At 43.5% G+C, this 27126-nt stretch overlaps 1 protein-coding gene across 3 annotated transcripts; it reads left to right on the top strand.

The window, feature by feature from the left end:
• On the top strand, positions 1-27108 carry st6galnac5a (ST6 (alpha-N-acetyl-neuraminyl-2,3-beta-galactosyl-1,3)-N-acetylgalactosaminide alpha-2,6-sialyltransferase 5a). 3 transcript variants are annotated; one of them, XM_037459257.2, is made up of 5 exons: positions 1-151; positions 931-1140; positions 18168-18580; positions 23425-23532; positions 25141-27108. In XM_037459257.2, the coding sequence occupies exons 1-5, from the start codon at positions 137-139 to the stop codon at positions 25397-25399; spliced, it is 1005 nt and encodes a 334-aa protein (XP_037315154.1). In that variant the 5' UTR covers positions 1-136; the 3' UTR covers positions 25400-27108. The 3 variants fall into 3 exon arrangements, with proteins under 3 accessions (XP_037315154.1, XP_037315152.2, XP_062413876.1); XM_037459255.2 differs by having other exon boundaries at positions 803-1140; XM_062557892.1 differs by lacking the exon at positions 1-151 and having other exon boundaries at positions 164-1140.
• The last annotated feature ends 18 nt before the right edge of the window (positions 27109-27126 follow it).

Here is a 27126-nt window from a genome sequence, read left to right as displayed (position 1 = left end):
CTGGGCTCCGGTCTGAAGACGCGCTGGTCGGCAGCAGGCGGACCGGGCTCAGCGCGCACGGAGCGCAGTGGATCCGGGGAGAGGAAGTGGAAGTCGGACCCTGCTGAGGCGCGGCCGTGAGACAACGTTCCGCAAGATGAAGACACCTATGGTAAAGGCTCCTTCTGCCGCCCCCGGCCCGAGATGCAGTTGTTTTTCAGTGGTGGCGTTTACCTCCAGCATTGTTCAGTGAAGTGCGCTCCAAACGCCGTAACCGCTGCTGTGTGCACTGTGTCGGATCAAAAGATTAGGATCTGAACAATGGACATCCAGCTGGGCGCTCTGTTTGGCTCTAAGCTGCGGCTTTTATTTCTTATAATAAACATCACAGCACGTAGAACAGCGCGCTCTAATTTTTTTTCTTTGCTTAATTCCGTTCCATAAATCTAAAAAAGTGCACATGTGTTTATTTTTTTTGCTTTAGTATGTATTGATGCATGTGAAGTAGAGACAACAACGAAGCAAACAATGAAAACTAAAGAAATCAAACGTGTCATTAGCTGTTTATCGTGTGCAGATTTTAATTTATATAGTGATGAATAACCCGGAAGCTCAAACCCATGCGACTTTTCACTTGCCTGGCCAAGACCCAATACTTTACTTTAGCGTGTGTATTGCAACAGTCCCTATATTTGCACCTGCATGGACGTGAGCGTTAACATGTAACAAAGTAACTAGAGATTACTACGCATGGGGGGGGTGTCTGTCCACGTCACAATTCAGCCCTCGCACGAAGTCGGTGACGGCAGTCTTGTTTTAACAGTTGGTGACATGACTTCCAGGCAGTGTGCGCGCGGTGTTGATGACCACGTGACGATGGTCCGCGCAGTCCAAACGCGCTCCGCTGCACCGGGACGAATTAGAAAGCCTCTGTTTGTGTCTTTGCGCCAGCGCCATGGGGTGGCCGTGCTCCTCGTGCTCCTCCTGTGCGCGAGCTTGTTCCTCGTGTACAACGGCGGCTTCAACGGCGCTTCCAGGGACGCCAACGACACGCGCGTCCGGCAGCACGAACAGCTGCGGCGGCCCACGGAAGCCTCCGTCCGGCTGGCCAAGCCTCATCCGCCGCTCCTCCAGGGATACAGCGGCATCATCGACCATAAGGTAAGCGCACGTGTCCGCGTGCGTCTCCCGAGCAGCTGGGTGGGTGGCATCAAGTGGGTTGACTTAATTTGCTGCCAGTTTTACTTTTCCCCTTCAGGTACTCATTTGTGTTAGTGCATCTTCACTTTCCGTTCCTGAAACACACACACACACACACACACACACACTAATGACCAGCAGTCATATATCTGCACAGCTCTTTAGTGAGAGACTCTTTCCCCCACCTCTCTCATTTATCACAATCCCCCCCCCCCCCAGTACAGTGATGTCGTTACTAATAACAGCTTATAGGCTACAAATGAAATGCCTTGCACTCTAATTGGTGAGCCCAGGGGACCTGCAGAGAGGTGAACCCTTGACGTCACAGCTGGGGTCTATTGACATCCATCTATTTACCAAGCCGGGAGAGAACAATCAATGTGAGTGCTTGGGAGGGCTTTTTCTTTTATTTCAAGGCTATACATACAATGCAGGGAATTTGGTTGACGGGCTGCGGGGCGGTTTGTGTCGTGGACGGCACTACTGAGCCACAAGATGGATGCAACAGTTCTCCGGCCAATGGATATAAGGTGTTTCGCACACAGATTACGAGACAATGAGCCCGAGAGTAAAAGAGACACAAGGACAATCAGAAGTGTCTTTGTCTCTTCACTTATTGTCTTGTGTGGATCTCTGTGGGCCACTCATGTCAGTCTGTATATTCCTTCCATCTCTTTAGTATCATTTAGCATTTCTTTATAGTTGCTTTGCTCCTCTGCATCTCCGTGGTCGTTATGTGTTACTTCATTATCCTTTTGCATCTCTCTGCAGTAATGGTGTGTCTCTGGATTTTTTTTTTTTTTACCTTTCATTTTCTTATTTTAGTGTCATTAGTTGTTTGTGTATTTTTTAGTTGGAGTTGTTTCGTATTGTTCCGCGTTCTCTTGTGTCTCTTGTTGTTGTGTTTTTGTCATTTGGTGACTGGTAATATATATTTTTAAATTATCTTTAGTTGTTTTACATCTTCGTAGAGATTTTTCTGAATCTTTAGTTCTTCTGGATCGCTGTAGTCAATTTGTTTCTCTTTGTTGCTAATTTGCTGATAATTACACTCGCTTTGATTCTCGCGTCTCTTTCTTTTTTTCCGAGATACGATGAAAGTCACTTCAACCCGTGTCCTGAAGGTCACTTCTGTAATCCATCCATGGCCGGACTGATAACATTTTGAATGGCGTTTGTGCTGTTATCTATTTTTCTTATAAGAAAATTATAATTTGGCTCCTGAAAGCATGCTTTATATCATCAAATTATGTCACAGGTTGCATATGATTTGATTTTTGCCACTCAAGATGCTGTTGCTGTGTGACAGAGACAAATAAGCAGCATGAACATGTATTTGCTGGACAGATTTGATTATATTCATAGTGCATATGTATATCAATGTATTTTTTCGTCCTTGTTGTTTTCATGTTGCTGGTGCTGGATGCAACCGAATGTCTCTCATATACATTCATGTACACTTGCACACACATGTTAGGCATTAGTTTGGTATTTAAAGAACATTCTAAAGCTGCACTCAGGGGATTTGTGATGTCGCTGAAGGGCATCAACACAATCCGTCAGAAATTGTGACTGGTTGAAGCCAAATCCACCATTTACATTAATTACATTTTTGATTTAATGTTGACTGCACTCACTGCCGCTGTAGTGTCATTTCCATCTATCAGACAGTTGAGCTATAGACACTTGAGAGCGACGTTGCATTTGGAATGTAGTTCTTGATTCATTTTTAAGGCTGTTTAAATCTCACAGAGACAGCAGATTGACGAGCTGAGGGGGAAGAGAGACAAACAGCAGAGGTCCTCAGCTGGATGCCAACCTGGATGCTGTGGTTCATGTTCAACCACCTTATCGCCATAGCAACAAAAACATCCTGAAGTATTTATTTTTTGGAGCTTAAAACCCACCAGGTTTGTTTTGGGTGAGGAACGTGGCCGTGAAGGTTCGAATAGTTCGAATGATGAGGCTTGTGTCTTTGTTCATGTGGAGCATGGACTCGATGGTAGACACATATTTGCAGTGGTCAATATGCCAGAGACTGTTCCAGCCTTTGGTTTTGGAAACAGAGTTACTGCATAACTAAGGCTTGTAGTTCTTTCAGAATGTGCACAAATCAGTCATTTGTATTTTAGGACAGCTGACAGCAGCATCTGTTTTCTCACTGTCTGAAATGCCAATATTCAGTGACAGTGTATGTTTTGATTTGATGAGGATTTGCCTGTAATGCGTCAGTAAACCCAGCTTTGGATGAGAATTGATTTCCCCCTCCAACAGGAGCAGCCGAGCACCACGAGTAAACCACCAATTTACTTTTTTTCTCTTGGCAATAAACCTATTGACATTTCAGAGACAAGGGACATCAATTAGGGCCCCGGCTCCACTGAACATCGTTTATGCTTCTTCAAACCTGCTCTTTTATCACCCTCGTCATTCAGCCTGTTCAAGCTGCAAACAATACTTTATGATTCGCCAGCACTTTGGCACGCGGAGGTGCTTAATGCAGTCCAACCTTTAAATCCTTAGCTTTCAGTTTTCTGAGGCATTGTGTTTGACAACATGGATAAACTCTCTCAGTGCCATCGAGAAGTGAGAAAGTGATCTGCCTTGCCTCACATTTCTTTTTGTGCAGCGCTGAATGATCAGTGCTTGGAAAAACCTGCGAATAATCCTCTGACAGCAACATTTGTCTTCTTCATCTTTGCCTGCTGCCCTCTCTGCCATATTGGTCTTTCCCAGATATCAGCTGTCGGACGTGCAGGGTTCAGTGGCAGTTTCACCGTATCTCCCTCCAGAGCATTGAACTCACCACAGCGACACAACATTTCAACGCCTTTGAGTTTCTCGCGGAATTTTGCCCCAGACAAGAATTATTTTTGTATATTATTTATGCCTCTGAAATCCATTTAAATCCTGTTTACCCAGTATTTTCATGCATGTTTGATTTGGGTCAGAGTGAAGGGTAATTTATTTCTAGTGGTGCAGAAGCGTTTCTTGGCCCGGACGTGCGCTGTGCAAACTGTAGCAGGAGATAGTTGATAAGCACGCAACTAAAGACACTTGTGAAGGAGATGAAAAGGCAAAGAAACTATTGAAGAATAGGGCAAAGAGAATGAGAGAAGAGGACAAAACCAGGAAAGGGTAAAGGATGGAGTGAATGATAAAAGAGAATTCAGGACCCGAGGAAGGTTCACCAGAGAATGAGGCAAGAGCTTGAAGGAGGCGGAATACGAGAGTGGAAGACGGAGTTAAATCCCATGGGGTTTCCTTTCTTACAGCAGGATCCTCAGTTTTATTTTCTCAGTGAGGAGGAGCGGGGGGCGGCAGGAAATCACTCCCCCCCCCCCCCCCCCTCCCCCTCCCTGATTGCCTTTCTGACACAGCGATCATGCAGATTCAACTGATATCATGTGAGACAGGTGAAGGCAGCCTCATGGAGGAGGGCTGGGTGCAGACGAGGGGAGTCCTATCGAAGGTGTCACCACGGAATGCCACAAAGTTGGCTGACGTGACGCATCAAACAAGACGCGAGATGTTTTTATGTGATTTGAGTTTGAACACATGCGACATAAATTAAGCAAGACCCACTGGCCACAATGAGACGCAGTTGAATGCTCCCAATGTTATTTTATGCACAGATTTGCTAAATAACATTTTTGGATTTGCAATGGGTGGTTAAAAGAAATTTAATAAAATGAAGCAGAATGAGAGATTTTGACTTATTATTTGCATTCCTCTTTCTCAAAGACGTTGCTTACATGTCAATCATCACGCAATTCACGCTGCACCTTTCATCTTTACCAAGGAGATAAAGGAGTTTACCTTTCATTTAGTATTTTGCTTTGGAATCAGCCAAATGGAAAATTGAAAGACAAATGAGAAGATGCAAAAGTAAACTTTGTTTGTGACATTTTTAGAAATATCCTTTTACTTAAGCAAATGTACAAATGCAACACTGGGACATACTGTACTACAAAAAGTACATACATTGAAGTTGTTCAATGTATTATCAGCATAATTTACTTCATATATAAGAAGTGAAAGTACTAACTGCGCAATAAAATGTTTCCTGTCTGTATTTGACTACTATTTTTAGGTTATGTTTTACTGATTAGATTAGTTGAATCTGCAACAGTGCATTGTAAAAGATTATCCTAGCTTTGCTGTCCTGTGACAACGCAACATTCATTTTCCCAGTAGATCTGAGATGGTAGGATTTAATAAATGCAAAAACTGCCAGATGAATTTAAAGTAAGATATTATATAGATAAAGTACTTTGTACTTGTGTTTACGGAGATTACTTGACTTACAATGCAAACTTCATGCAACATTAGCTGTAAATTACAAGGCCCTGTTAAAATAAGAGAAGAGAATAGTGGTTTCGTTATGCCACAGTGGTCTCAATTGGGGCATAGTCTTGGATTTCAACTTATCTCCAGTGCATTCTGCTCCTGCCAAACATAACGGCTTCAGGCACTTTCCAACGCAGGCCTGGAAAGCAATTATGGATGAAGAGTGGGATGGGGAGGAGGGCGCTGCCTCTCGATAAGCATTCCCTCAGCAGAGCAATCTCACACTTGGGGCCTTTTGGCATTCTTTGGTTAGGGAATCACTGGTAAAGTCCTACATTTTCAACATAACGGAAGGGAAGGGATGTCTCTTGAGACGTGAGTCATGAGTTGAATGGTGATTTCATGCGTCTGCATGTTTTAACCTTTGGTGCTCGCTAAGATGTAGCCCGTGGGGTGCTCTTGTTATATGGCCCCATGAGGGACCTGTGAAGGATCCGAAAAGGTTAAACTATAATAAATGGATGATACCTTTTCGGCACAGCATCAGGAGATAAATGATGAGGCACAGCCGGCATCCGATCAGATTACAAACAGGATATCAAGGATCCCGATGTGTTTCTAACCTAACCGTTGAATACCATGGTTATTAATAAGAGGGGTTCGCCAAAACAAAGAGCTGAGGTTTCTTGTAAACAAAAAAACACCAACCCAGATTCGTAGAAGAAACGCCTACTGTAAGCGACTGAAGTGAAATGCACCAAGATGTCGGCCTTCGGTCGAAACAATCCCAGTTGCAGAGCACATTTTGGAGATGACGTCATTGTTGTTCATTGAATATTCTCTACGTTACAAGGAGCTGCTTCCTCCTCCTCCTCCTCATCCTCATCCTTACTTTGTGCCTGAGGAACGACATTCATTCCAGTTATCTCAACAGCATGACGTTTCATGGGAGCCCAAGTCACGGGTACCGTCCATACTCTCACACAGCAACTTCGTATGATGCGTCATCTCATGCACTGGAAACGTCAAAATATGCATCCCAGTGGGGAACAAATGAGTAAAGAAAATTAGAATAAATGAGTGTGAAAATAAATGCAGATGCTCGGGGGGGCTCGCCGAATGCTTTAATGAATGTGAACACTATGTGAATCGTATCCCAGATCTTAACACAGTTGGACACTGTGGGAGATAATTGTGTGGCATGGTCGACAGCGCAGTGACTTAAACAGAACGCAAGGGAATCGGTGTCCGAGGGACAGTGTCTATACCTCCTGTAGACCCTCGAGTCTTTGCCGAGGAGATGTGAAGCTGCAGGCATTGCAGTTGCTCGATGCCCCATTTACCCGTCGGCCTTTGGCACTTCTCAGGTAGACTAGCTAGCTAGCAGATCTCAACCAAGCAGTGTGTGTAGAAGATACACACGTTATCTTTAGTCGTGCTCAAGTGGCAGGGACTCTACCATGTGATAGCACAAATATAAAAATAAACGGCTGTGTTTCAAACTGCACTTGGATGTAATCGGGATGTGGGGTTGCTTTAAATGGGCGCGGAGATGGGGGCGACGGAGATGAGTGTGATTACCATTTTAATGTCATCAAGACAGTTTGACAATTACAGTCTGGGTTGAGTCAAAACGCAGAATCAACAAAGACAAAAAAGGAGACGTTTTGAAAGGATGAAATTGACTGGAGACCGCCCCGTTGATTGCGTGCCGCTGCAGCGAACGTCGTTTTTTGGGAGTGTGGAGGAGCGAATCTGTGCAAACAGCTTCCCACACTTGTTCACACCGTGTCAGTCGCTGTGGAAAGCGCGCGTGTGACTGCCGGTTCGTTCGTTTACAGAAAAGGCTTTTTTTTTTCCCGCCCCGCAGACACTGCAGCGCCTCCCTCTCCCCCATCTGCCCTGGAGAATCCAGGAGGTTTGTACACATTCTCACTTTATTTAGATCTCGGACAATCCTTTTGTAGAAAGCGGGTCAACGCAAAACATTTTCGGTTTCTATTATCGTCAGTAGGGCTAAATTGATTTTTAGGCGGGGAGGAGGCACAGGGTGTAGTCGATGTGTTGTGACCCTCGCCGGCTCAGCTCAATCTCATCAAAAGAGTTCCTCATTTCCTGCAGTCGAAATTAAGGATGGATCAAGATGTGAAGTAGGAGGAAACATGTTTCTTCCTTGTAAATCCTGGATAATCTAGCAACGTTATTTTTACGGCCACACATTTTTAAATCCGTCATTTTGGCATGAAAGATGGTTCTAAATAGGATCTTAAGCCTCGGCTGCCAATGACATGTAGAAGAAGCAAGTTAGACTTGTGAATTAGAGCACATGCAAATTCAAACGGCGCCGTAGCTGTTGAAATAGTTTAAAATTGACTCAAAAGTTGACTTAATCTGCAGATTTCTTTTGTCCATTTTCTCAACATCCTGATCTTGAGATTTCACTCGCTGTTATCAAAGACATTTTTTAATGCTGTTTATCTTTTGGACAGATGATCTGACGAGTCAGGGACACCTTAAATAAAATGATAATTTACAGGTATTCTGTTTAAAGTGTCAGTTGAGTCATAAAATATCTCCAACTGTGGCATTCTCTGATTTTTTTTCAAAGTAAAACTAATCATTAAAACTCATCATTTAAGTTATATTTTCTGTGCACCGTGCAGCACAGTTTGGTAAAAGAAGGCTACAAACAGCGGCCCTTCTTTGGACTGTTTGCTTATGCTGTGAAAGGTCTTATTTTGCACTGCCCTCTGAATGCATAGTGATAGACGAAGAGTAGAAGGTAAAAAACGCCTATTGTCTTTATTGGCTGGGTTTAACTCAATGTTAAATCAGTGTTGCAACACACTGACGAGACCACTACACCAACAATAAAGGTTGGATTGGCCAAAGACAGTAAAATAAGAACAAATGCATTACTTTTTCAATGCTGCTTCTATAAAAAAAATTGTTACCAAGGAAAAATGCCTATATATTTTTTTTAAATTGTTGTTATCGTAGGCTGCTTATAAGTCTGTATTTCAAACCTGCACAAAATTGTATTGTATTGCCTAAAAATATATTGTTGGTGAGTCCTTGTTCTGGCTTCTGATTGGCTTCTGCAGAGTATAATCAACCTGCACCAAAAAATAACATGCATCAACAACAAAGCTAATTAAAGCCCCACAGCTTCTTTTCAAAATCAGTTTTTTGAGATACCAAGTTCAATATCAAGCCTTCACTTGTGTTCATTATAAACCAGCAGGCAGGTTGATTTGAAAACTGGTCGCTCAAGCTTCTTTGTAATGAAACCAATAGAATTCATCGTTTGCCGTAACAGTCTGATAGAAACTTTGGGAAACAGCACTTGATTGTCCTTCTCGTCTTGCCAGCAGGGATCAAACTTTTATTCTTTGGGGAAATACTAATAGAGTTTCTGCCTCTTCCCAGAGCGCAGTTATTTGTAGTTTAGATAAACAAAAGTGTAGATGCTTCAACGCTTGTCATCACTCAGTGAATCGATGCGCTCTGCTTTGGTAATTCAAGTGGTCCCTAAATACCTGCAGATCACAGAAAAGTTTTGAACAAAAAAGAAAAAAAAAACTGTGCACATTTTTAAAGTGAACCACAATGATATGAAGACATCTGGCTAATGATATGAACAGAAATTAACAGTTTTAATGGGGCTCATTCCAGAAATCGAAAAGAGTTTCTTTCTGTTTATATGCCGAAGATGAGTCCATTTCCTCGGCTCGTGGTCCGTGTTAATTCCATCCTCCATCATCATCTTGTTAATATTGCAACAAAAGCCTTGATGATGATGATGATGATAGCCTCACATGCTCAGCTAATAGCTGAGAGGAAAGTTATTAGCAGCAACGGCTTTAATATCACTTTTAGTGCAACATTTCTTTTCATTTCATTTTATGCCACTAAAATGGACAAATGTAGCAAAATGCTTCTGAGATTAAAATTGTGTATAAAATACGATGCAGTGTTTATAGATGATTATTTCCCAACCTTTTTAGGGTGAGTCTCTATCTGGACGCTTTGTCAAATCCCCCAACAACACCATACAGTTATTTCACATTGAGATTTGTTTGAATGCCATCAAATAAAATAGTCAATATTTCACTTAGGAGAAATTAACTGAGAGACGCCCGTAATAAGCAGAGATTTGTGGACCGTAACTTTGTTATTTTCTTCTTTTCTACTTCATTAACCCTGTCTCTCACCCCTTTAAATCTATCTTGGGCCAAAACCCCTGTTTGGAATCAATTGATTAAAACTACTTAATTACATATGAGGTAATAGTTCCACCTCAGTAGATGCAATGATGTAAAAGACTACTGAAGCATTGACTGGTATCAAAATCAGTATGTTAAATCACTACTACTTCTACTACAGGATGTTCTTTTGCGGGAATATGCACTTTTACTTTTGTACTTTAGTGCATTTTACTGAGATACCTCTTTTGCTTGACTTTGAACCAAAGACTTGTACATTGTTGTGTGGATCCTTTCACTGAAGTGCGTTGTGCTTCGCTCACCTTTTTCCCTCACTGTGCAGTAACGTGAAAATGGCCGATCAGCGCTCATTAGGAGATAAAACGTTGTGAGAGCAGCTCCACTAAAGACTGCTAGCGTGCATGCGCACGTTGTTTGTGTTTCTCCTGAATTCCTACTAGGCAGAGTACACCCAGGATTAGACTAATGAGCCCGGTGTTTGTGAGGGAGGCTCATCGCCTTGGTGAGAAAAAAACAACAACTGAAAACAACCTCTAAACAGCCAATTACTGATGTGAGGAATTATTTCTCTCACCGTGAAGATAAATGTGTGCGACTGTAACGCTCATTTGAATGTTCCCAACCACCAGTTTGATTATTGTCACATCTCACAAAGAAAATGAAAAGGCGTTACCTTGACAATAAATTATTCATTTGTTTCAAAGTAAGAATGTAACGGAAAAAAACATCAACAATCAAAATTCTACTTACTGTCAGTGAAAGTACATTGGAATTATCAACAAAATGTACTTATGTGACATTAACGTGCAAGCATTAATGTAAATGTACTGTACAGTAAGTCCAGTATGTATAAGTGCCATTTTATTTTGAGGATTATGATCATAATATTGCAGTTATTTCAGATACATAGTGCTTTGACATATTTATACATCACCTCATGACTAACCCCAACTTCCCACGTCTTTCTATGGTACGAGGTGACAAGTCAAGCGATCTATAGACCACTCTATAACGTATTTCAGAAGCTTATCATGGTCTTCTTCTTCTTCTTCAATAGACAACGTAACAGTTAGGATAATTCCCTCTGAAGTGCCACAGAGGGAGGTATGGAGTACTTCAAAACTCTACTTGTAGTATAGTACTTCACTACCTGTAATGAGTTACTTTCCACCGCTGACGTTCCAAAGACGCCGGGACACAAAGAGATTAGAGGACCGTCGCGTGTCCTGCTTGCAAATAGCAGTTCTGTGGCCTCCTGGGAGCCTCTTGAAGATGGCTGTCGCTGGCAGCTGGTGTTTTAAACACTCACTCTTGGACAGGCACGCTGCCTTTTTAGTTACTGTCTCTCATCATCCTCTGCGCCAGCACATAATGGACAAACTCCAACTCCAATATTCAGCACTGACAATGTTTTCAGAGGGAAGCGGAGCTTTACTCAGCATCTGTACTGTAGTCTTGGGGATGTATTATTGATGTCTTCTTTTTGTTTTTCTTTGGCTTGTTACTGCATATATTATTGAACACAACAGTAATTGCTCATATGGGATTTATCTCTACGAGGTTTATTACAGTTGTACGCCAAGATTTAACAGCGAGCCTCCGGTCTGCAAGAAGTTTCTCGTTGCTGCTGTGAAAAATTGCCTGTTTGCCCTTGTTCACAAATAACAAACTTGTCATCTTGAGTTTGACAGCCAGCAGTTCGCCACATTCCTGCCCCGCTGTCCCTCGCCGTGCTCATACTCACCATCACGCTACATCTACACCGCACCTTGATTATCTTTCAGTTTCGTTTTCAACTTGGTGCACAGTCCTCTCCACCAAAAAGGGTGCTTTAGCGGTTCCTGACGGATGAATGAACGACGTGGCGGTGAACGCGACCACGAGTTCCCTTGTGAATTACGGGGGATCTTCCTCAAATGCAGACGTCAGGTGGGCGGGACAGGAGGAGGAATCCCCGCAGATGTTTTTAATTGTGTTTTTGAGGCCACCGCGTCGCGCAATGACCTCATCAGTCACCGTTTACCACTCTTCAGAAAGATGCCCCTGAAACCCTGCTTCTGCCTCTCCGAAGGCTCTGCCCTAGTTTCTAGTTGGTCTCCAAAGTGCTCCTTTCTCTGACAGCCACTCCTTTCTCTTGCTCCTCTTTTCCATCCGTCGGATTGCCCATCATCTCTCTCTCTCTCCCTTCCTTTTTGTCTCCCCCGTCCTCCCCCTCTTTTGTCTTTTTCCCCTCCCTCTCTCCTCCTAATGTCCTCCTGTCATTTCCCTCCTGGCCTTCGTCCCTCCTCCATCTTCCCCACTCGCCACCTCCTGCTACATTTCAGAGCCCCGGAAAGTGAGATATTCTTTGGCCCTGGTAAATTGCGCCTCATGTTTTGTATTCATGCCAAGGCAATCTACAGGAATGTGTCTGTGTGTGGCCCTCGCAGCCGTGGCTCTCTCTCTCTCTCTCTCTCTCTCTCCTCCTCTGTGTGGGTGGAGGTTATGGGGACAAACGGTGGCTGCACCATTGTACAGTCTGCACCAGTGGCTAGCGGGTATATGGGGAGGCAATTAAGGCAAAGGAGTGTGGTGTGTATCAGGCGCAACCCCTTTGTCCTCCTACTCCCACTGGCTTGACACGTCTGGCTGGCAGGGTGCGATCTCTCCAGCCGCTCATACTAATAGAAACTCGCTGCAAGTGGTTCTCTTTTTTGGGAGGAGGGAGAAGAGGAGGAGGTTCACGTTTTCTCTGGGAGCAAAGAGAGTGAAATAAACAAGGTGCAGCATTCTTGCTTTCACCGCCGCAGGTGGTGAGAGGAGCTGAGGTTTAATGATGGAGGGTCCTGCGCTCGGGGCAGAGTCGGGCCGCCCGTCTATCTCATGATCTGCAGGGGTGTTTGCTTTTTTTTGGGGGGGGGAGATACAAGGGCGTTTTAGATGAGCAGGTGAGCAGAGTAGAGTGTGAGACAGAAAATAATCAGTGAACTCTGTGTGGGTGGTGACACACAGCAACACCTGTATAATAAATATAAAATGCAGCCTAGTATTCATGATTTCACTGTGGGGATTTTTCTTGTCACATAGGTGTAAGTACAACTTTAAGCAGAACAATGTTTTTTTGGGGGGGGGGATTTTTTAAAGCAAGCCCAATTTTGTTTCTTCCTACTTCGCTAATGATCTCTTTAAGCATTGAAGGGGTCATGACCTTCTTATTCTAAAAAAGACAATATTCCTGCTGTTTAAGTGGCTAATGATTATGTAATTAATATTTTATGCAGGCAGCATAAATTCCCAGCCTCCATCTTGTATAACTTCAACCGCCTTCTTGAAGAGATATTAATGCACAGTGTTCTTACTTACTTCTTTTTTTTTTTACAATGAACAGTCAACTTTAGTTTGTGTGTTTTTGTCTTGTGTGTGGAAGAGAAAAGAGACTTGGATGTCCTGCGCAGTATTGCATCCCTCATCCAGCAGCGTACACTTTTTACTTTGATCACAAAGTGTACACATAGGGCACATTTCATATCTCCGCTCTGCAGCGCTGATACGTTTCTATTTTTTTTTCCCTGTCACACTCACTCACACACACTCACACAGTGAAGAGCCCTCTTTACAGTCCCGCTTGCTTTGAGGATCAGAGCTCGGCCCACAATCTGTCCTCTTCTTCAAATGCTCTGGATGTTATCGGCTCTTCTTTCAGCCGGAACCCGGCCGCCACAGATCCTCAACCATGTCGCCTATTCAAAAAAAAGAAAGAAAAAAAAAAAGCCAAACCCTCTACCTTCATCAACCAACTTTCAGCAGTTTCTTTTTAGGCCAGATGCAGATGTTTTTTTTTTTCTTTTTTCTATGCCGAAGTAGATAATTGCCCCCCATCAAAGATGTCTTCGTTTCAAGGCGCTCACAGAAAACTCTGCCCTAATTAAGACCATAGCGTCGGAGCAGCAGGAGCCGTCAACCTGGAGTACCACCGCTGATCGCTGGCACGCCTAATTGCCCCCGTTTCGATACATATCCACCCTCCCTCTCCGTTGCTTCCTCCTCTTCCTCCCCGTCTTCATTAGTCCTCGGCCGCTCCCCACCGCGCCGCTCTGCTAACGATCGGTCCGACGAGTCCGACCAGGCCGCCGTGCTCATCGGCACAGGAGAAGCACGTCTCCTCTAAATAGAGTGCCTTTGGCCAAATTCACTTTTTCTTCCTCCTCCAGCTGGTGAGCGGCTCTCAAGGCCATTTTGTTTCTCTGTTTCAGCGAATCTCCATTCGTTCTCTTTCTCTATTCATGTGCCTCACGCCCCTCTCTCTTCTTTTTATAATCGGCCATCATAAATTGCACATTTTTTAAAAATCTAGTCCTAATTTTTTTTTTTTGGTCAATGTATAATTTAGCCATTTTTTATACACAAAGTAACAGTTAGTATTTAATGAAGTCCTTTTTTTGTCATCATCTGATCTCAGGCATTGACAAAAGGTTGTTGACTCATATTCATGGTTTTTGTTAGTTTGTGTTTTTATCAATTGACGCTGCTTTAGTCTTCTATTTTCTATTTTGATGGTTGGGTGCTAACATTTTGTCTTTAATTATGTTCTGCAAACAATATCCAGTAAACAACACACAAATGACATACAATAAATAAATATATATTATATATATGGATGGATGGAATTTACTCTTTGTTTTCTTTTTAAACATTTTTCTCCAAGCCATTGTTAACTTCTGACCATTTGTTGAGGATTTCTGTTGGAGGAGTGCAAAGGTCGTGGCTGAAGCTCGCAGGAGGCTGAAAATGTTGGGTTGGGTTGTTGATTCTCGATGCGGGACAGCCAGACGGTGTCCTGCTGGGATGCGTGATTGCCGCCTCTCGGCCCTCACGTTTACCGGCCATAAGCTCAGTTTCACGTCCCCGAAGACCCGGCATCCTCACTGAGCCCTCACCCCCCCCCCCCCCCCCCTCCCTACTGCATTCACCCACACCAAATCAATAACAACTTTGGGAATGGCATCTCTCCGCTCTGAGGGGGTACGGCACACGTCGAGCGTAATCGTTCACTGCAGTTTCAGTGTGGCTTTTCCTCGAGGGGCCGAGCTTAGCTGGTGAATGGAGATGAAGGGGGGGGGGGAGGGAGTCTGGTGAAGAATTAAAGGGGATTTCATGCCCCCTTAAGACCCATGCAAGTTTAAACCGCCCATTAGATGCCAGCATGCACCCTTGGTGACCCACGGCCAGTGAAAGGCTCTGAGCACTGAGTAAGAAGCTAATCCGGTCTTGTCCGGAGCGCTCGACCTTTCACAAATGCGCTCACAGTAATAATGTGTCCATGAACTACAAATACCACTCAACAGTACCGGGCTCGTCCAGAACAGCCGTACAAACCCTGTAAACACATTTTCAATCAGCGCTTCAACGTCAGAACGCTCCCGTCTGTCCCCGCTCACCCCGTCGCCCTCAAGGATCCCGCCTCCCCAGGCTCACCTCCGCCTCTCTCAGCGGGCAGCACTGACAGTTCATGAGGGCGACCTAGGTGGAGCAGAGACGTGGCTGTCGTCGGTCATGGTGGTGTTTTTGTACGTTTTACTAGGCCATAGGATGGATTGGTGGGCTTAATGGAAGCAGGCCAGGCTCCCGTTGTTTTGCCACAAGTGGGACAAGGTCACCCCTTAGGCTGGAAATCCCATTATTAGTTGAAAAACTATGTTTTCATGTTGTGAGCCTGTAATAACTTATTCACTGGGTCCAGCTTCTCAAATGTGCTGATTTAGCCCTTTTCTCTCTTTGACATAATAGTAAATTGAGTAAACTGAGAACCTGACATATGGATATATAAACACATATTGTGCATATATGCACTAAATCATATATATATATGTAGATTATCTGAAAAATACAGATGGCTACTTGTAAATGTCAGCACAGACGTACCATTTCCTTATTGTGTCACAGCAAATAAATTAGTGTTTTGTTTTCTGCATTTTTCTTCCTTCTTACATCTATTTTTATGCCTCCACTAGGACAAACATAAACTCGTGTTAATCAGGATAAATGATTGACTTTGGATATCCACTTGGGGAACATTACTGATTGCATAGCGGGACATTGATGGAGTAGACTTAAAAAAAACAAAAACGCAGCAGCCGTAGTTTAAATGCAGCAAACTTTTAAGTTATGATCAAAGGTATTTTGTTGCGTTTGAAATCGCTGTGTTTGTTCTTTCTTAAGCGTTGAAGGATGGATGTTTTGAATCACAAACTATTAACCACGCGAATCCTTGAGTGGAGCATTGTTGAGGACACAGTCAATTCTGAATGAAATTGTAGGAAGGAATGTAGGTACATTTATTTTGGATTCATGACTTTGACCCAGCCGGTTCTTAGGCAAACTGCAGTTTCCATCAGCTCAATCGCCTCAACTCAATCCAGCGCATCGCATGGGTGACCTACCTCCGGCTGAAATGGAGAGCCTTGTCCAGACCATCCGGCCGATTTCTTGGTAATAGGCTGACCGAGCTCCCTGAAGTGGCCAATTCTAGGCAGCGATGCCCACTTAAATTCTCTGAGACAGAGGAAGAGAGGATAGCGTCTGTGGGACCACTTAAAAGCCCCTGGGTGAAAATGGGATTTCTGACCTGCTCCGCTGGTGCTGCGGCGCTACGGCCAGACTGGCTGTCAAGGTGCTGCCAGGTGGCTGAGGGGAAAGGGTGGGGTGCGCAGCAGATGGAAGGATGGAGGCTGCTGCTGGTGTTCTTGTAGACCGCCAGGACCTCATTAGCTCTGTTTCAAACACTTTGGCACTGGGGGGGGGGGCTCTCACTGCTTCTATACATCTCCTTCTCTTTTGCAATCTTTTGTTTTTCCTTTTTGAACAAAGGAACAATTGTTTTCTTATCTCTGTATTGTTCTCCGCCTGCTTTTCTAGGTGTCATTAACCAGCTGGTAATCTGCCACTAAGTCACAGTCAGAGGATGACGACAACACACACACACACACACACATCCAGCTGTAATCCTTTTGTTCTGGTTAATGCCATGAAAATGTAAACGTATTGTGACAATACGAATGTGTATAAGCATCAGATTTCTGCTGGGGACATATTTCATTGGGCATTAGAGGGCTCTGCATAGCCGAGTTTGCATTACATTGCTTATCAGTGCAGGGGAAATAACACAGACAACACCACATGCACGCGCATGAAGAACATGTCTAGCAGCCCCATGCGCACACACACACACACGCAGAGCGGCTTAACATGCATAAATAGGGTTTATGTTAACGGTTGATGTGGTTGCACGATGCAGAGCTGAAGGAAAAAAGGATATGTTTTAAATTCACTGTATATGTAGTTTTAGTAGCTGGGTCTTCAACGTGATCATTGTTTGTATTAATGTAGAAAAGAAGTAGCAGAGTATTCAGGAAGATGCATAATTCCGGCTATTACGGCAAGAAAATACTAATGTGGGATTTGGTGGAGTAGAAGACCGTTACATTTATTTTTACACAGATGACCTGCTGAGTTGTTGCAACCATTATGTTCTAGTTTAATCAATCATTAAATATAATAAAACAGCATATAAATTGATTGTATTGTCAACATAGTGTGTAAAAAGGCCAGACATCGCTTTATTCTTGAATTTGTTCGACAATATGCAACGCTGACATTATTAATTTTTGGGGGGCTCTGGCAGTGTTTAATTATAAAGATTTTGGCAATACATGATATGAATAACAATTACAAAAAGGATACGTGAAAAGACAGCTCTCCCCAATCGAGCATAAAGAAAGACGAAGAACACGAGGCTCAGAAAGTTCACGCATATCTGTTCATAAGAACCCAAATGTACACATTTATACCTACACAAAACAAATCAAATCACATGAAGTGGTTGATGATATCATAGATAAAGCATTAAAGATGTTTGTTTTGGACTTGTATTGGTACTTAATCCACATATTCATTATGCAGATTAGGTTAATAGGACCTTCCATAAATATCCTAAAGAGTTCCTGAATTTCAAATATTCAATTTGAATACTTTATAGGTTTATGCTTGATAGGAATCCAACATGAATTTGACGAAGCAGGACTGTTGTTCGGGAGGTAAAAACACGTTCCTCTGTTCCTCTGTTGTGTGCGCGTGGGAGAAAGATGTAAGGTGAATCCTTTGTAAGACCCCGGGGTTTCTACCAATCGCAAAGCAAAATGACAAGCTGCATTTCCCCAGGAGGCCCCGTCGCAACCCATTTGTCAACAAAGCAATTCCAGCCTCAAACACATAGCAAAGCTTTTTAACAGAGTCCCCTTAGGTGTGCATTTCTGTCTGCTTTGCATATTTCTCTATAAACTCGGGCTAAACACAACTTTCAAAGCAGTTGTGACATTTGGAGTTGAGTTCATACACATGCATGGTGCAAAATAAATAATTCTGATGGCGGCGCTGCGAAGTGTATATTTGTATGAAAAAAGTGATATTCTGTTTATGTTTTTTGCCCTCAATCAGCCTCCCAGGATGCACTGCCAGACCTGCGCCCTCGTGACCAGCTCGGGTCACCTGGTAGGCAGCGGTCGCGGCGACGAGATCGACCGGGCCGAGTGCGTCATCCGCATGAACGACGCCCCCACCGCCAGGGGCTACGCCAGGGACGTCGGGCGGCGCACCTCCCTGCGCGTCATCGCCCACTCCAGCATGCAGAGGGTCCTGCGGAATCGCCACGAGCTGCTCAACGCCAGCCAGGACACCATGTTCATCTTCTGGGGGCCCAGCAGCTATATGAGGCGCGACGGGAAGGGCCTGGTGTACAACAACCTGAGGCTGATGAACCAGGTGCTGCCCAAGCTCAAGGTCTACATCATCTCCTGGCAGAAGATGCTGCAGTTTGACGAGCTCTTCAAGAAGGAGACTGGCAAGGACAGGTGAGGGAAATGATGACCACAAGGAGCGTATCTGATATAGTTAATGTGAAATTTAGCAGCTTCATTGTTTGCTTGTGTTGTAATGTGTCTAACAGAAAAAAAATCAACCGTTATCACGCGAGTTCAGTTTTTGTCCATCGCTAATCCCTCATTGAATGAGTCCAAGCTGAGCTCTCAGTCCCGTGGCCATTAATGCTCCATGACAATGTCACCACTTGCTCTTTGTGTGTCTCTCTCACGTCATCGGGAGAATCCCCATGTAGTGGGTTTGGTGAGCGGCTCAAACAGCCGTCCTTCGGGCATCAATGCTTGCTTTCTATTGTAAATGTTTAGAGTGAGCAAGAGGGATCCCTTTTTATAGCATTAGGCGTTAATATCTGTGAGGCTTATTTGAGGTCAACTCGGCTCTCTGGAGCGTGGGAAGAGAGAGCGGATCTTGAAGTATTGCATTTATCAAGTGTTACGGTGTTGGAGAAAGTTTTAAAGGGCACTGTCGGTATGAAAGAATTTCACCACCTGTCGAAGGAATCCTACTGTTTTACTGTGTGAGACGCGTTAATAGGAGAGTTTCTGGGTTATTATTTGCTCGAATGGCAACCCTGCGAGCCTATAATTGTGATTATGGGTTATACAGTTGCAGTAAAGGCAATTAAAAAGGGATGGGTTGCTGTCACATCCACCCTTTTTAATATCACTGGCAGAAGATCAATGAAAAACATGTGTCCCTCTTCAATCTCTGTGTTTAATTGCAACGCCAGAATGAGTCTCAACCGGTGATTAAAGGCAAATTAGCTTTTAAAATTAAAAAAAAGGATTGTATGCAGTATTTCATGCTCCCATAATGGCTTTTTAAATCATCTCCCTGTGTTGCATCTGTCAGGTGTCCACTTGATACATTTGTTGTAGATTACTTTATTGTGTAAAGGGAAGCTTCTTCAGGCACCAACAAAAAGGTTTGGTCCCCTTTCCCTGAAAAACACGAGCTTGAACAAATCCCCTTTGACTTAAAGGGTACAAAAAGATGACAAGAGTACACCCAAAATGCAACAGAGGACATTGCAACAGTGGAGTTTAAGGAGCCACCAGGAACCATCTGTATCCCTCTTTTCTTGAAATTGAGTTTAGGAAAACTCTCAATTTAGGAATTTCCACTAAAAGTGACAAACTGCAGTGTTCTGCTCAAAGAGCAACATTATAAAATACATGCTTTTATAATAACCCGGTACAACGTACATGTCCTCATACGAGTACAAATATAATGATGTTCAAGATTCATAATTGCACTAATCACACCTCAATGCGACCTCAACCTATCAGCAGTTACAAAACAACCACTATGCTAAACTCACCTCTTCAGAACTGAATACAATGCAACAACACAAAGCCAAAGAACGGCACAATTCTCTTCAATCAGGTCCTATTTCCATTTTCTTCAGACTAAATAGAGAATCCCGCTTGCAGGGTGTGATTATTATCTTTTTTCCCTGAGGCGAACCAACTTATTCTTATATCAGTGCCATTATATTAAATCTTTTTTTTTTTCTTCAATTTTTAATCTCGTGTTTTTATTGGAAATAAGATTTTAAGACACAAGGATCATCACATAATTAAACTGCTCATTAAATGGGTACTTAAGCCGGATTTCCAGCACCAAACTGGGGAGGCGCGCGGCTCTTCTGCCCGGCTTCACACTCGCAGCTCGCTCCCAGTCCTTTGAAAGGCAGCCATTGAAGCTGAAGAGCTTGACATTTCACACCACATTATTCATCAGCATGTTCATCAACAAGGAAACGAGGAAGACTTCTTAAGTGAGATTAGCTGCCTCCTCACTTTGACCTGCACGCATTTGCCACACACACACACACACACACACACACACACACACACACACACTGATTGGTGACGAAATGTTGCTCCTTGAACTTTTCTAAAGTTTTCTAATTTGCAAAAGGTGTGTGTGTGTGTGTGTGGGTGTGTGTGTGTGTGTGTAGGTCTGCTGTTGTCATAGCAAAGCCCAGCGGTCTGGGTTTGCATATCACAACAAATCAACATGTTCCAGACAACCCAGGTCCTTTCGTAATTAAATGAAAATGAGAAGCCTGTGCTTCAGCCGCGATAGCATCACTTTGGATGCGCCGCTGTTTGTGGCCTGAGCGGATTCTATTAAAGATGAAAGTGTTGTTACTATTCATCCCGCTGTCCTGCAGATTGATTGAATGGGGGAGGCGTGAGGGTCGTTCGGCAGCACAGTAAAACAGCGGGAAACGGCGCATGAAAAGCTCTTGAGATTTGTTTAAAGCTTTAGCCGGTAGATGTATTTGGGGACATTTTGTTATGCCTACCTGCGCACTCGGCCCCTGCACTCCCGATGTTCATGCTCATTGTGGTCATTTAGTGGGAGTTCTTTTAGGGAGGTCATGAGGGAACGGCACTCTTTTTTTTTTGGAATTGGCTTAACGGTCTTTATGCTTAAGCAACGAGCTATCCGCGAAGGTTGACCAGGCGGCGCAGGGGACAGGAGATCCTGTCAAGCGGAGTTTGACCCTTGGCCTCCTGACTCCTCCTCGCATCAATCACACGAGAGGAGCGCGTCTCCTCATTTGCAGTCGCCCAGATGGCAGCCCGCCAGCAACCCCCGCATCCACGTCCATTTCTCCGAAACGAGCTTCGTCCGCTTGGCGTCTTCGCCTCCCTGTACCGGCACCGGGTCGCACCGTCCTCTCGGATGCAGGGTGGCTGGTGCGAGACGGATCAAGTCACCGAATGTCCAAACACTGACGCTCCAACATTTCATCCAGCGCCACACATTTGCACATGTTCTTTAAAAATCCCAGTCGAAATGATGGATTTTCATGTTTTTTTATTATTGAGAATAAAAATGCCCAATCATGTATTTCTAGTGTTTAGTTTTTGTCTTGATTGGAAGTTGACATATTGGACAACATTTAATTTGTCCACAATTGGAACACAATTATATCAATGTGATTCTTTTATGGATCAAATCTCTGCAAAACAGATTCACCTCAGCTTTACTTGTATTAATTTAGATTATTAAGGTAAACTTTATGGGATATATTAGTTTTCAAAACCACAGTTTTTGTTTTTACAATATGTTATTAATATGAAGCCAATAGCATTACCTGGCAGCCCATAATCTCATCCCCGCCCCCTCTAAAGTGATTTTATTCTCCCTTCAACCTTCACTTCTTAAATCATCTGACAAAGCACAGAAGTCTGAAGGGTTTTGCTCTGAAGCGTGAAGCAATCGCTCTTTATTCTGCGTTGGCTCTCTCTGTGTCCCAGCACACGTTCTGCAATATTTAACTGGGATTCATGCAAAATGAAATCTTTAACGTGGCAATGACAGGTTGCACTTTGTTTCTCCTCTTAAGTGGTGGTTTATTTTTTTATAATCAAGGACTTTGTTTTTGATGAAGGTTGCAGGGATTATTCGTCTCGTGAAATCACCATATTTCATATTTTCAAAGGGACCAAAATGTTCTGATACCTGCGCATGAACCGAGCTGCTGGTCTGCAGTATTAATCCCAGTGAGGATTCTGTGCGGCGAGGGGCAAGCATGACCAGATTCAGCTGTGATTGAAGTTACTGAGCTGTGTTTCATACTTTAATATGTTCTCACAGCAAGGGAACAAGAACAATTTAGCTTTTTTTTCCCACTCAAAATAAATCATGAATTGATTCGATTTAATACGGATTGTTCCAAAAGGCCTCTAGAACGCGTTGGGCTGATCCGGACAGTTTGGCAATGATTGCAAACGCGGCTACGGGCCAACTAGCCAAAGATCACAATCACAGAGTTTTCTGTCTGGAAACCACAGCCAGCACGTAAGGACCAGCCGTGCTTTGCAGTAGTGACGACGCTAACATGATGGTCTTAGGCAGGTTTTTTTTTTTCACCACCTTTGCATATGTGCATGTTGGCATGCTAACAATTGCAAAAAGGAACGAGGCTGAGGGACAATGCGTTTTGCAGGTGTTTTATTTGATCGAAAGCCGCTTAGATTTCCAAGATGAATCATCTGAGGAAAACTAGTGTTTGTATCACAATTGACGACAATCTGTTGCTTATATTTGTATGTTATATATTGTATATAACATCTCCTGCACCATGATTGTGCTAAAACAGTTATCTTTCATTAGGATTTATTGCTGTGACAAACCCATAATCAAAGTATCACCATTTTAAGGTTTTGGCACTTTTAGAATTGTTGGTTAAAGTTGTATGATTTTTGAGGTGATTAAATCTTTTAAAAAGCGATGAGGCGATCATAAAAAAAATATTAGTCAGACTGTAATGTTTTTTTTAGCAACCAAATGAGAGACTCCACTTTGATGGGCATTTCAATTTAGTGGGATTCCATTATGCAATGAAAATATAATTTAATATTTCTTTCATAACAGCATAACTCAGAAAACTGATAATTGCTCATTTCTTTTCAGGTACTACGAAAATAAATGAAATGTGAAAGCAGGCTGATCGCTCTGCAGCTGAAGCTTTGTCATTTCAACTAACTGCACTTCATTAACAAAACCTCTCTCTGATTAAGGGTTGGATTATTTGACGGTTCATTTGTATCAGTTGATGTGTTGGATGGATGTGTATTTTAATGAGGCTGTGAAGAAACTTTATCTTCCAATCAAAAAATCAACCTCTAGATATAAATACATCTTTTATTCTGCCGATGGGAAAATAGCAGATTTTCTATCGCTGTTATCTAATAACAATGAATCTAATATGGTAAATATTTTTCATCTGTGTGATCACCCACAATGAAATCCATCCAACTTCTTCTCCTCCTCCTCCTCCTCTTCTTCTCTGCAGAAGAATATCAAACTCATGGCTCAGCACCGGCTGGTTCACTATGACCATCGCCCTGGAGCTGTGCGATAGGATCAATGTCTACGGCATGGTTGCACCTGACTTCTGCAGGTGAGACGGTAGAGGTGCATGAAAAACATCTTCATCCTTTAACCCACAGAGCGCCATCACGGGAGAGTGTTCAAAGCAGAGTGTTGTGTTGAGTTGCATTGGAGTTATTGAAATTCATAGCGGCATATCCACCCAATAAGTAAGATTTAAATTGTAGATATATTCATGCAACTGATAAGTAAAATGTCAGTGTGGGTAAAGCTGTTTTTGAGATGCCTAGAATGTTAAAAAAAGTTTTTTAGACCAGCATTAGACGTATTGAAACTGTTTTGTTTTTTTTGTGCATTTGAGGCATGAGAGGGAGTAAAAGCTTAGGTCTCGATCTGCTCCATATTTCTGGGCGCCGCAAATATCATTGCTTAGTATGTCAGCGTGAAAAGGGGATTTGTCGCCCACATTTAAGGTTTTCTCTAAGGCCCCTCTATCTGTAGACAGGATTCCTTCTTTAGCCTTCTTTTAAAGAGCGCTTGGGCTTACTTGGTGGAAATCCGTGCTACGCTGCTTCAAACAGTCTGCCTTTGTATCCCCGGGCTTCACGGCGGCTGCATTTGCTTTGTTTGTCGCACGTTGTAGCATCTCCGCACCACTTTTCCTTCTGGTCTTTTACCCTCGAAAAACAACAACGTACAATTGATCAAAACACAAAGTGGATTGATTATCAACCACTGAGGTCTGCAGTAGTTTCTGAAATGAGTTTGTTTCTTGGATACATTTGAGACAAGACAGGCCTTGTTTATCCTTTGTTACATATTTTGTGTTATTCCGTTTGGTTATGTGGACTTCTGAACATCTGGCCTGCAAACTGGAAGGCAGTTTATGTGGAAGAGGTTCACTAATATTGTTTTTACATTAGATACATTAGTGATGTTAATCAGCTAATGAACCATAGTATCAATGTTGTCTTGTCAAGACAGTGTATCTCAGTCTTAACTCTACATGACTATTTCAACTAGAAAAAGCCTTTTGTCACTTTTAATCAACCAAACCACCAAAAAACTGACAGAGCAAATGATTGAGTTTTTAAGTGTTAATCTTTTTCGTAATAGCTAAATGATATTTTAAAGTCAATGGCTGATTATGTTGTTACTAAAATAATAAGTTATAATAAGAAATCATTTTAAGTCCAATGAGATGATGATGGATGTAGATTTTCTCCTTCGAGGAGCATTAATATATAAATATATATACTAGACTAGCTAGTTGGCTGTCTTGGTAGACTTTTGGGTAAAAGTATTTGAACGGTTATATTTCATGATATTTGGATGTGCCAAACAAATGCCACGCAATGCTACAGTATGCCATCATGATTACTAAGACATAAACAATTGAGTTAGATGATGTACTGCATTGAACATGTGGTGTCCACCCATAACTCATACTCTTTTACATGCAGTGTTGAGCTATAGGTGGCTTTTAATTTCTTAAAATGGGCTGAATTGGACGACTTAACCGATGTCAAGACAAAGAAATGATTCCAAACAGCCGCTGTCTCTCTGTCCCTCCGACGCGAAAACACCGTGGGGCGTCACACGACGCTCGAGTGACTCACTAAAAGCATTTTTAAATGTCACCCGTCTCTCTCTCTCTCTTCTCTCCCTCCCACCGCAGGGAGCCCCAGCACCACTCCGTCCCTTACCACTACTACGAGCCCCGCGGGCCGGACGAATGCGCCATGTACATCTCCCACGAGCGCGGGCGGCGGGGCAGCCACCACCGCTTCATCACGGAGAAGCGGGTCTTCGCCAACTGGGCGCGGACGTTTGACATCCACTTCTACCAGCCGGACTGGAGTCCCCCGCCTCTCCCGGCTAACGGGACGCTGGAGGGGAGCGCCGCGCCGACGCTCCCGGCGCCCCCGAAGACGTGACCTGTGTCACCCGCGGGTGAAGAAGATGCTTTGCAGGTTCATCTGAGGAAGACCGAGGATTGGGAGTGTTTGTATTAAAAAGGGCTACTGGGACCTTAACAGAGAGGATAAAAAAACAACAAATAAAACATGAAGTGGGCCAGAAGAAAAGTTAGGACAGATGAAGAGTCTTGTTGTTCCCTCTGGACATTTGCTATGAACGTTTCTCCAGCTCCGCCACTGCATCTCCAGCAGTGTGCTTTGTTAACTGAGCTGAACCAGCTCAACGTTGTACGACATTGTTATGTAGGTTTATACAAGGAAGCAACGTCATCACACTCCACTCTCAATGCATGCATGCAGTGTCTTACTGTGGATACGCTTTGTGTGTATGTGTGTGTGTGTGTGTGTGTGTGTGTGTGTGTGTGTGTGCGCCGCAGAGAGTACAAGCGGCTCATGTTCTGGCTCTCCCCGAGTTGGATGAAGGATCCATCCAGGACTCCACGCTTACATTTCACTCAATGAAAAGCATCATTACAATGCCTGTAATCTAACAATGTAGTGCTGGAGACAGTGTGAACTGAATACTTATAACAACGTGGTTCACTTTGGCAAAAGATCGAGGAGGTCAAGTTGAATGAGATTAATTATTGAGATTCCTGTGTCCGGTTAACAAAGGCTCAAACTCCTAAAAGGCTGAAAAGAAAATCCTCCTCGGCCCCCGTACGGAAGTGTCAGGAGGCTTTGTCAGCTCCTGTCACCGCTTAATTGCTTGATTTAGTGAGCCGCAAGCCGCATTTCCATGTAAATGCGCAGCCATGTCACACAAGACAAGTGTGAGATTAGAATCGAGAGCAGGGATGCAGCCGCCTCATCCATCCTGCTATACAGCATTCATCTGCCGCCGAGCAGGAGAATTACACCGGTTTCCCGCGTGTGATCCGTCAGTCGACTCTCGCTCTCCTCGCTGTGTGTTTTTTTTTATTTTTATGTGCACTCTTCTCTCATTTGATGGAGTACACGCAGCTTCCCGACCGCTCCTTCCTCCACCCCCCCCACCACCCCTCTTCTCTTCATGAATAAAAATCAGGCGTCAGTGTGGAGAAAGACGTGTGTTTAACTTAATGATTTATCCTGGTGCTAAGTTCCCATTGATTTTCCCCTCATCGCTGCAATGTGAGTAATGAGAGGAGGGATGCTGTGCGCCACAGACATACGTGCTCACACCACCACAGCGTGTTTGGTGTCACATTTCCTTGGCGGAGACAGGGAAGCGATTCCAGATCGTATACATCCCGAACCGCTGCAGGGGTCCAGCTGCCGCCTTTGGGCTGTGGTTGCGCTTTTTTTCTAGAGACCCATCTGCGAAACGGTCTGTTTTAGCAGAGAGATGAGCACTCAAACATGTCTGTGTTTTTTGCCTAATGACTGAGTCATAGTATGTTGTTTTGCAGCCATGTGCTATTTTCATTTTAGATTGTTTCTTTAAAATGTAGGGAAACGGTCCCCAAAAAAAATGCCAATCACAAATCCCCTGAGCCCGAGGTGATATTCGCACTTTTCATCTTTGTCTTGTACAAACACAACGAATATGTTCAATTTGCAGTGATATGAAACCGACTAATGACATGGCAGATGATTCACGCATTGCTGTTGTTAATCTGTTATCTTTTCATGTCACGCATTATCAAAATGTATCATCCTACTCAATAAAACACTTTTTATCAGTGCTACTGCATTCAGCATAG

Source organism: Pungitius pungitius, chromosome 15 (assembly GCF_949316345.1).
Source record: "Pungitius pungitius chromosome 15, fPunPun2.1, whole genome shotgun sequence".
Taxonomy (NCBI): Eukaryota; Metazoa; Chordata; class Actinopteri; order Perciformes; family Gasterosteidae; genus Pungitius; species Pungitius pungitius.
The sequence above is the reverse complement of the archived record's forward strand: the minus strand, read 5'-3'. Positions and strand labels throughout refer to the sequence as shown.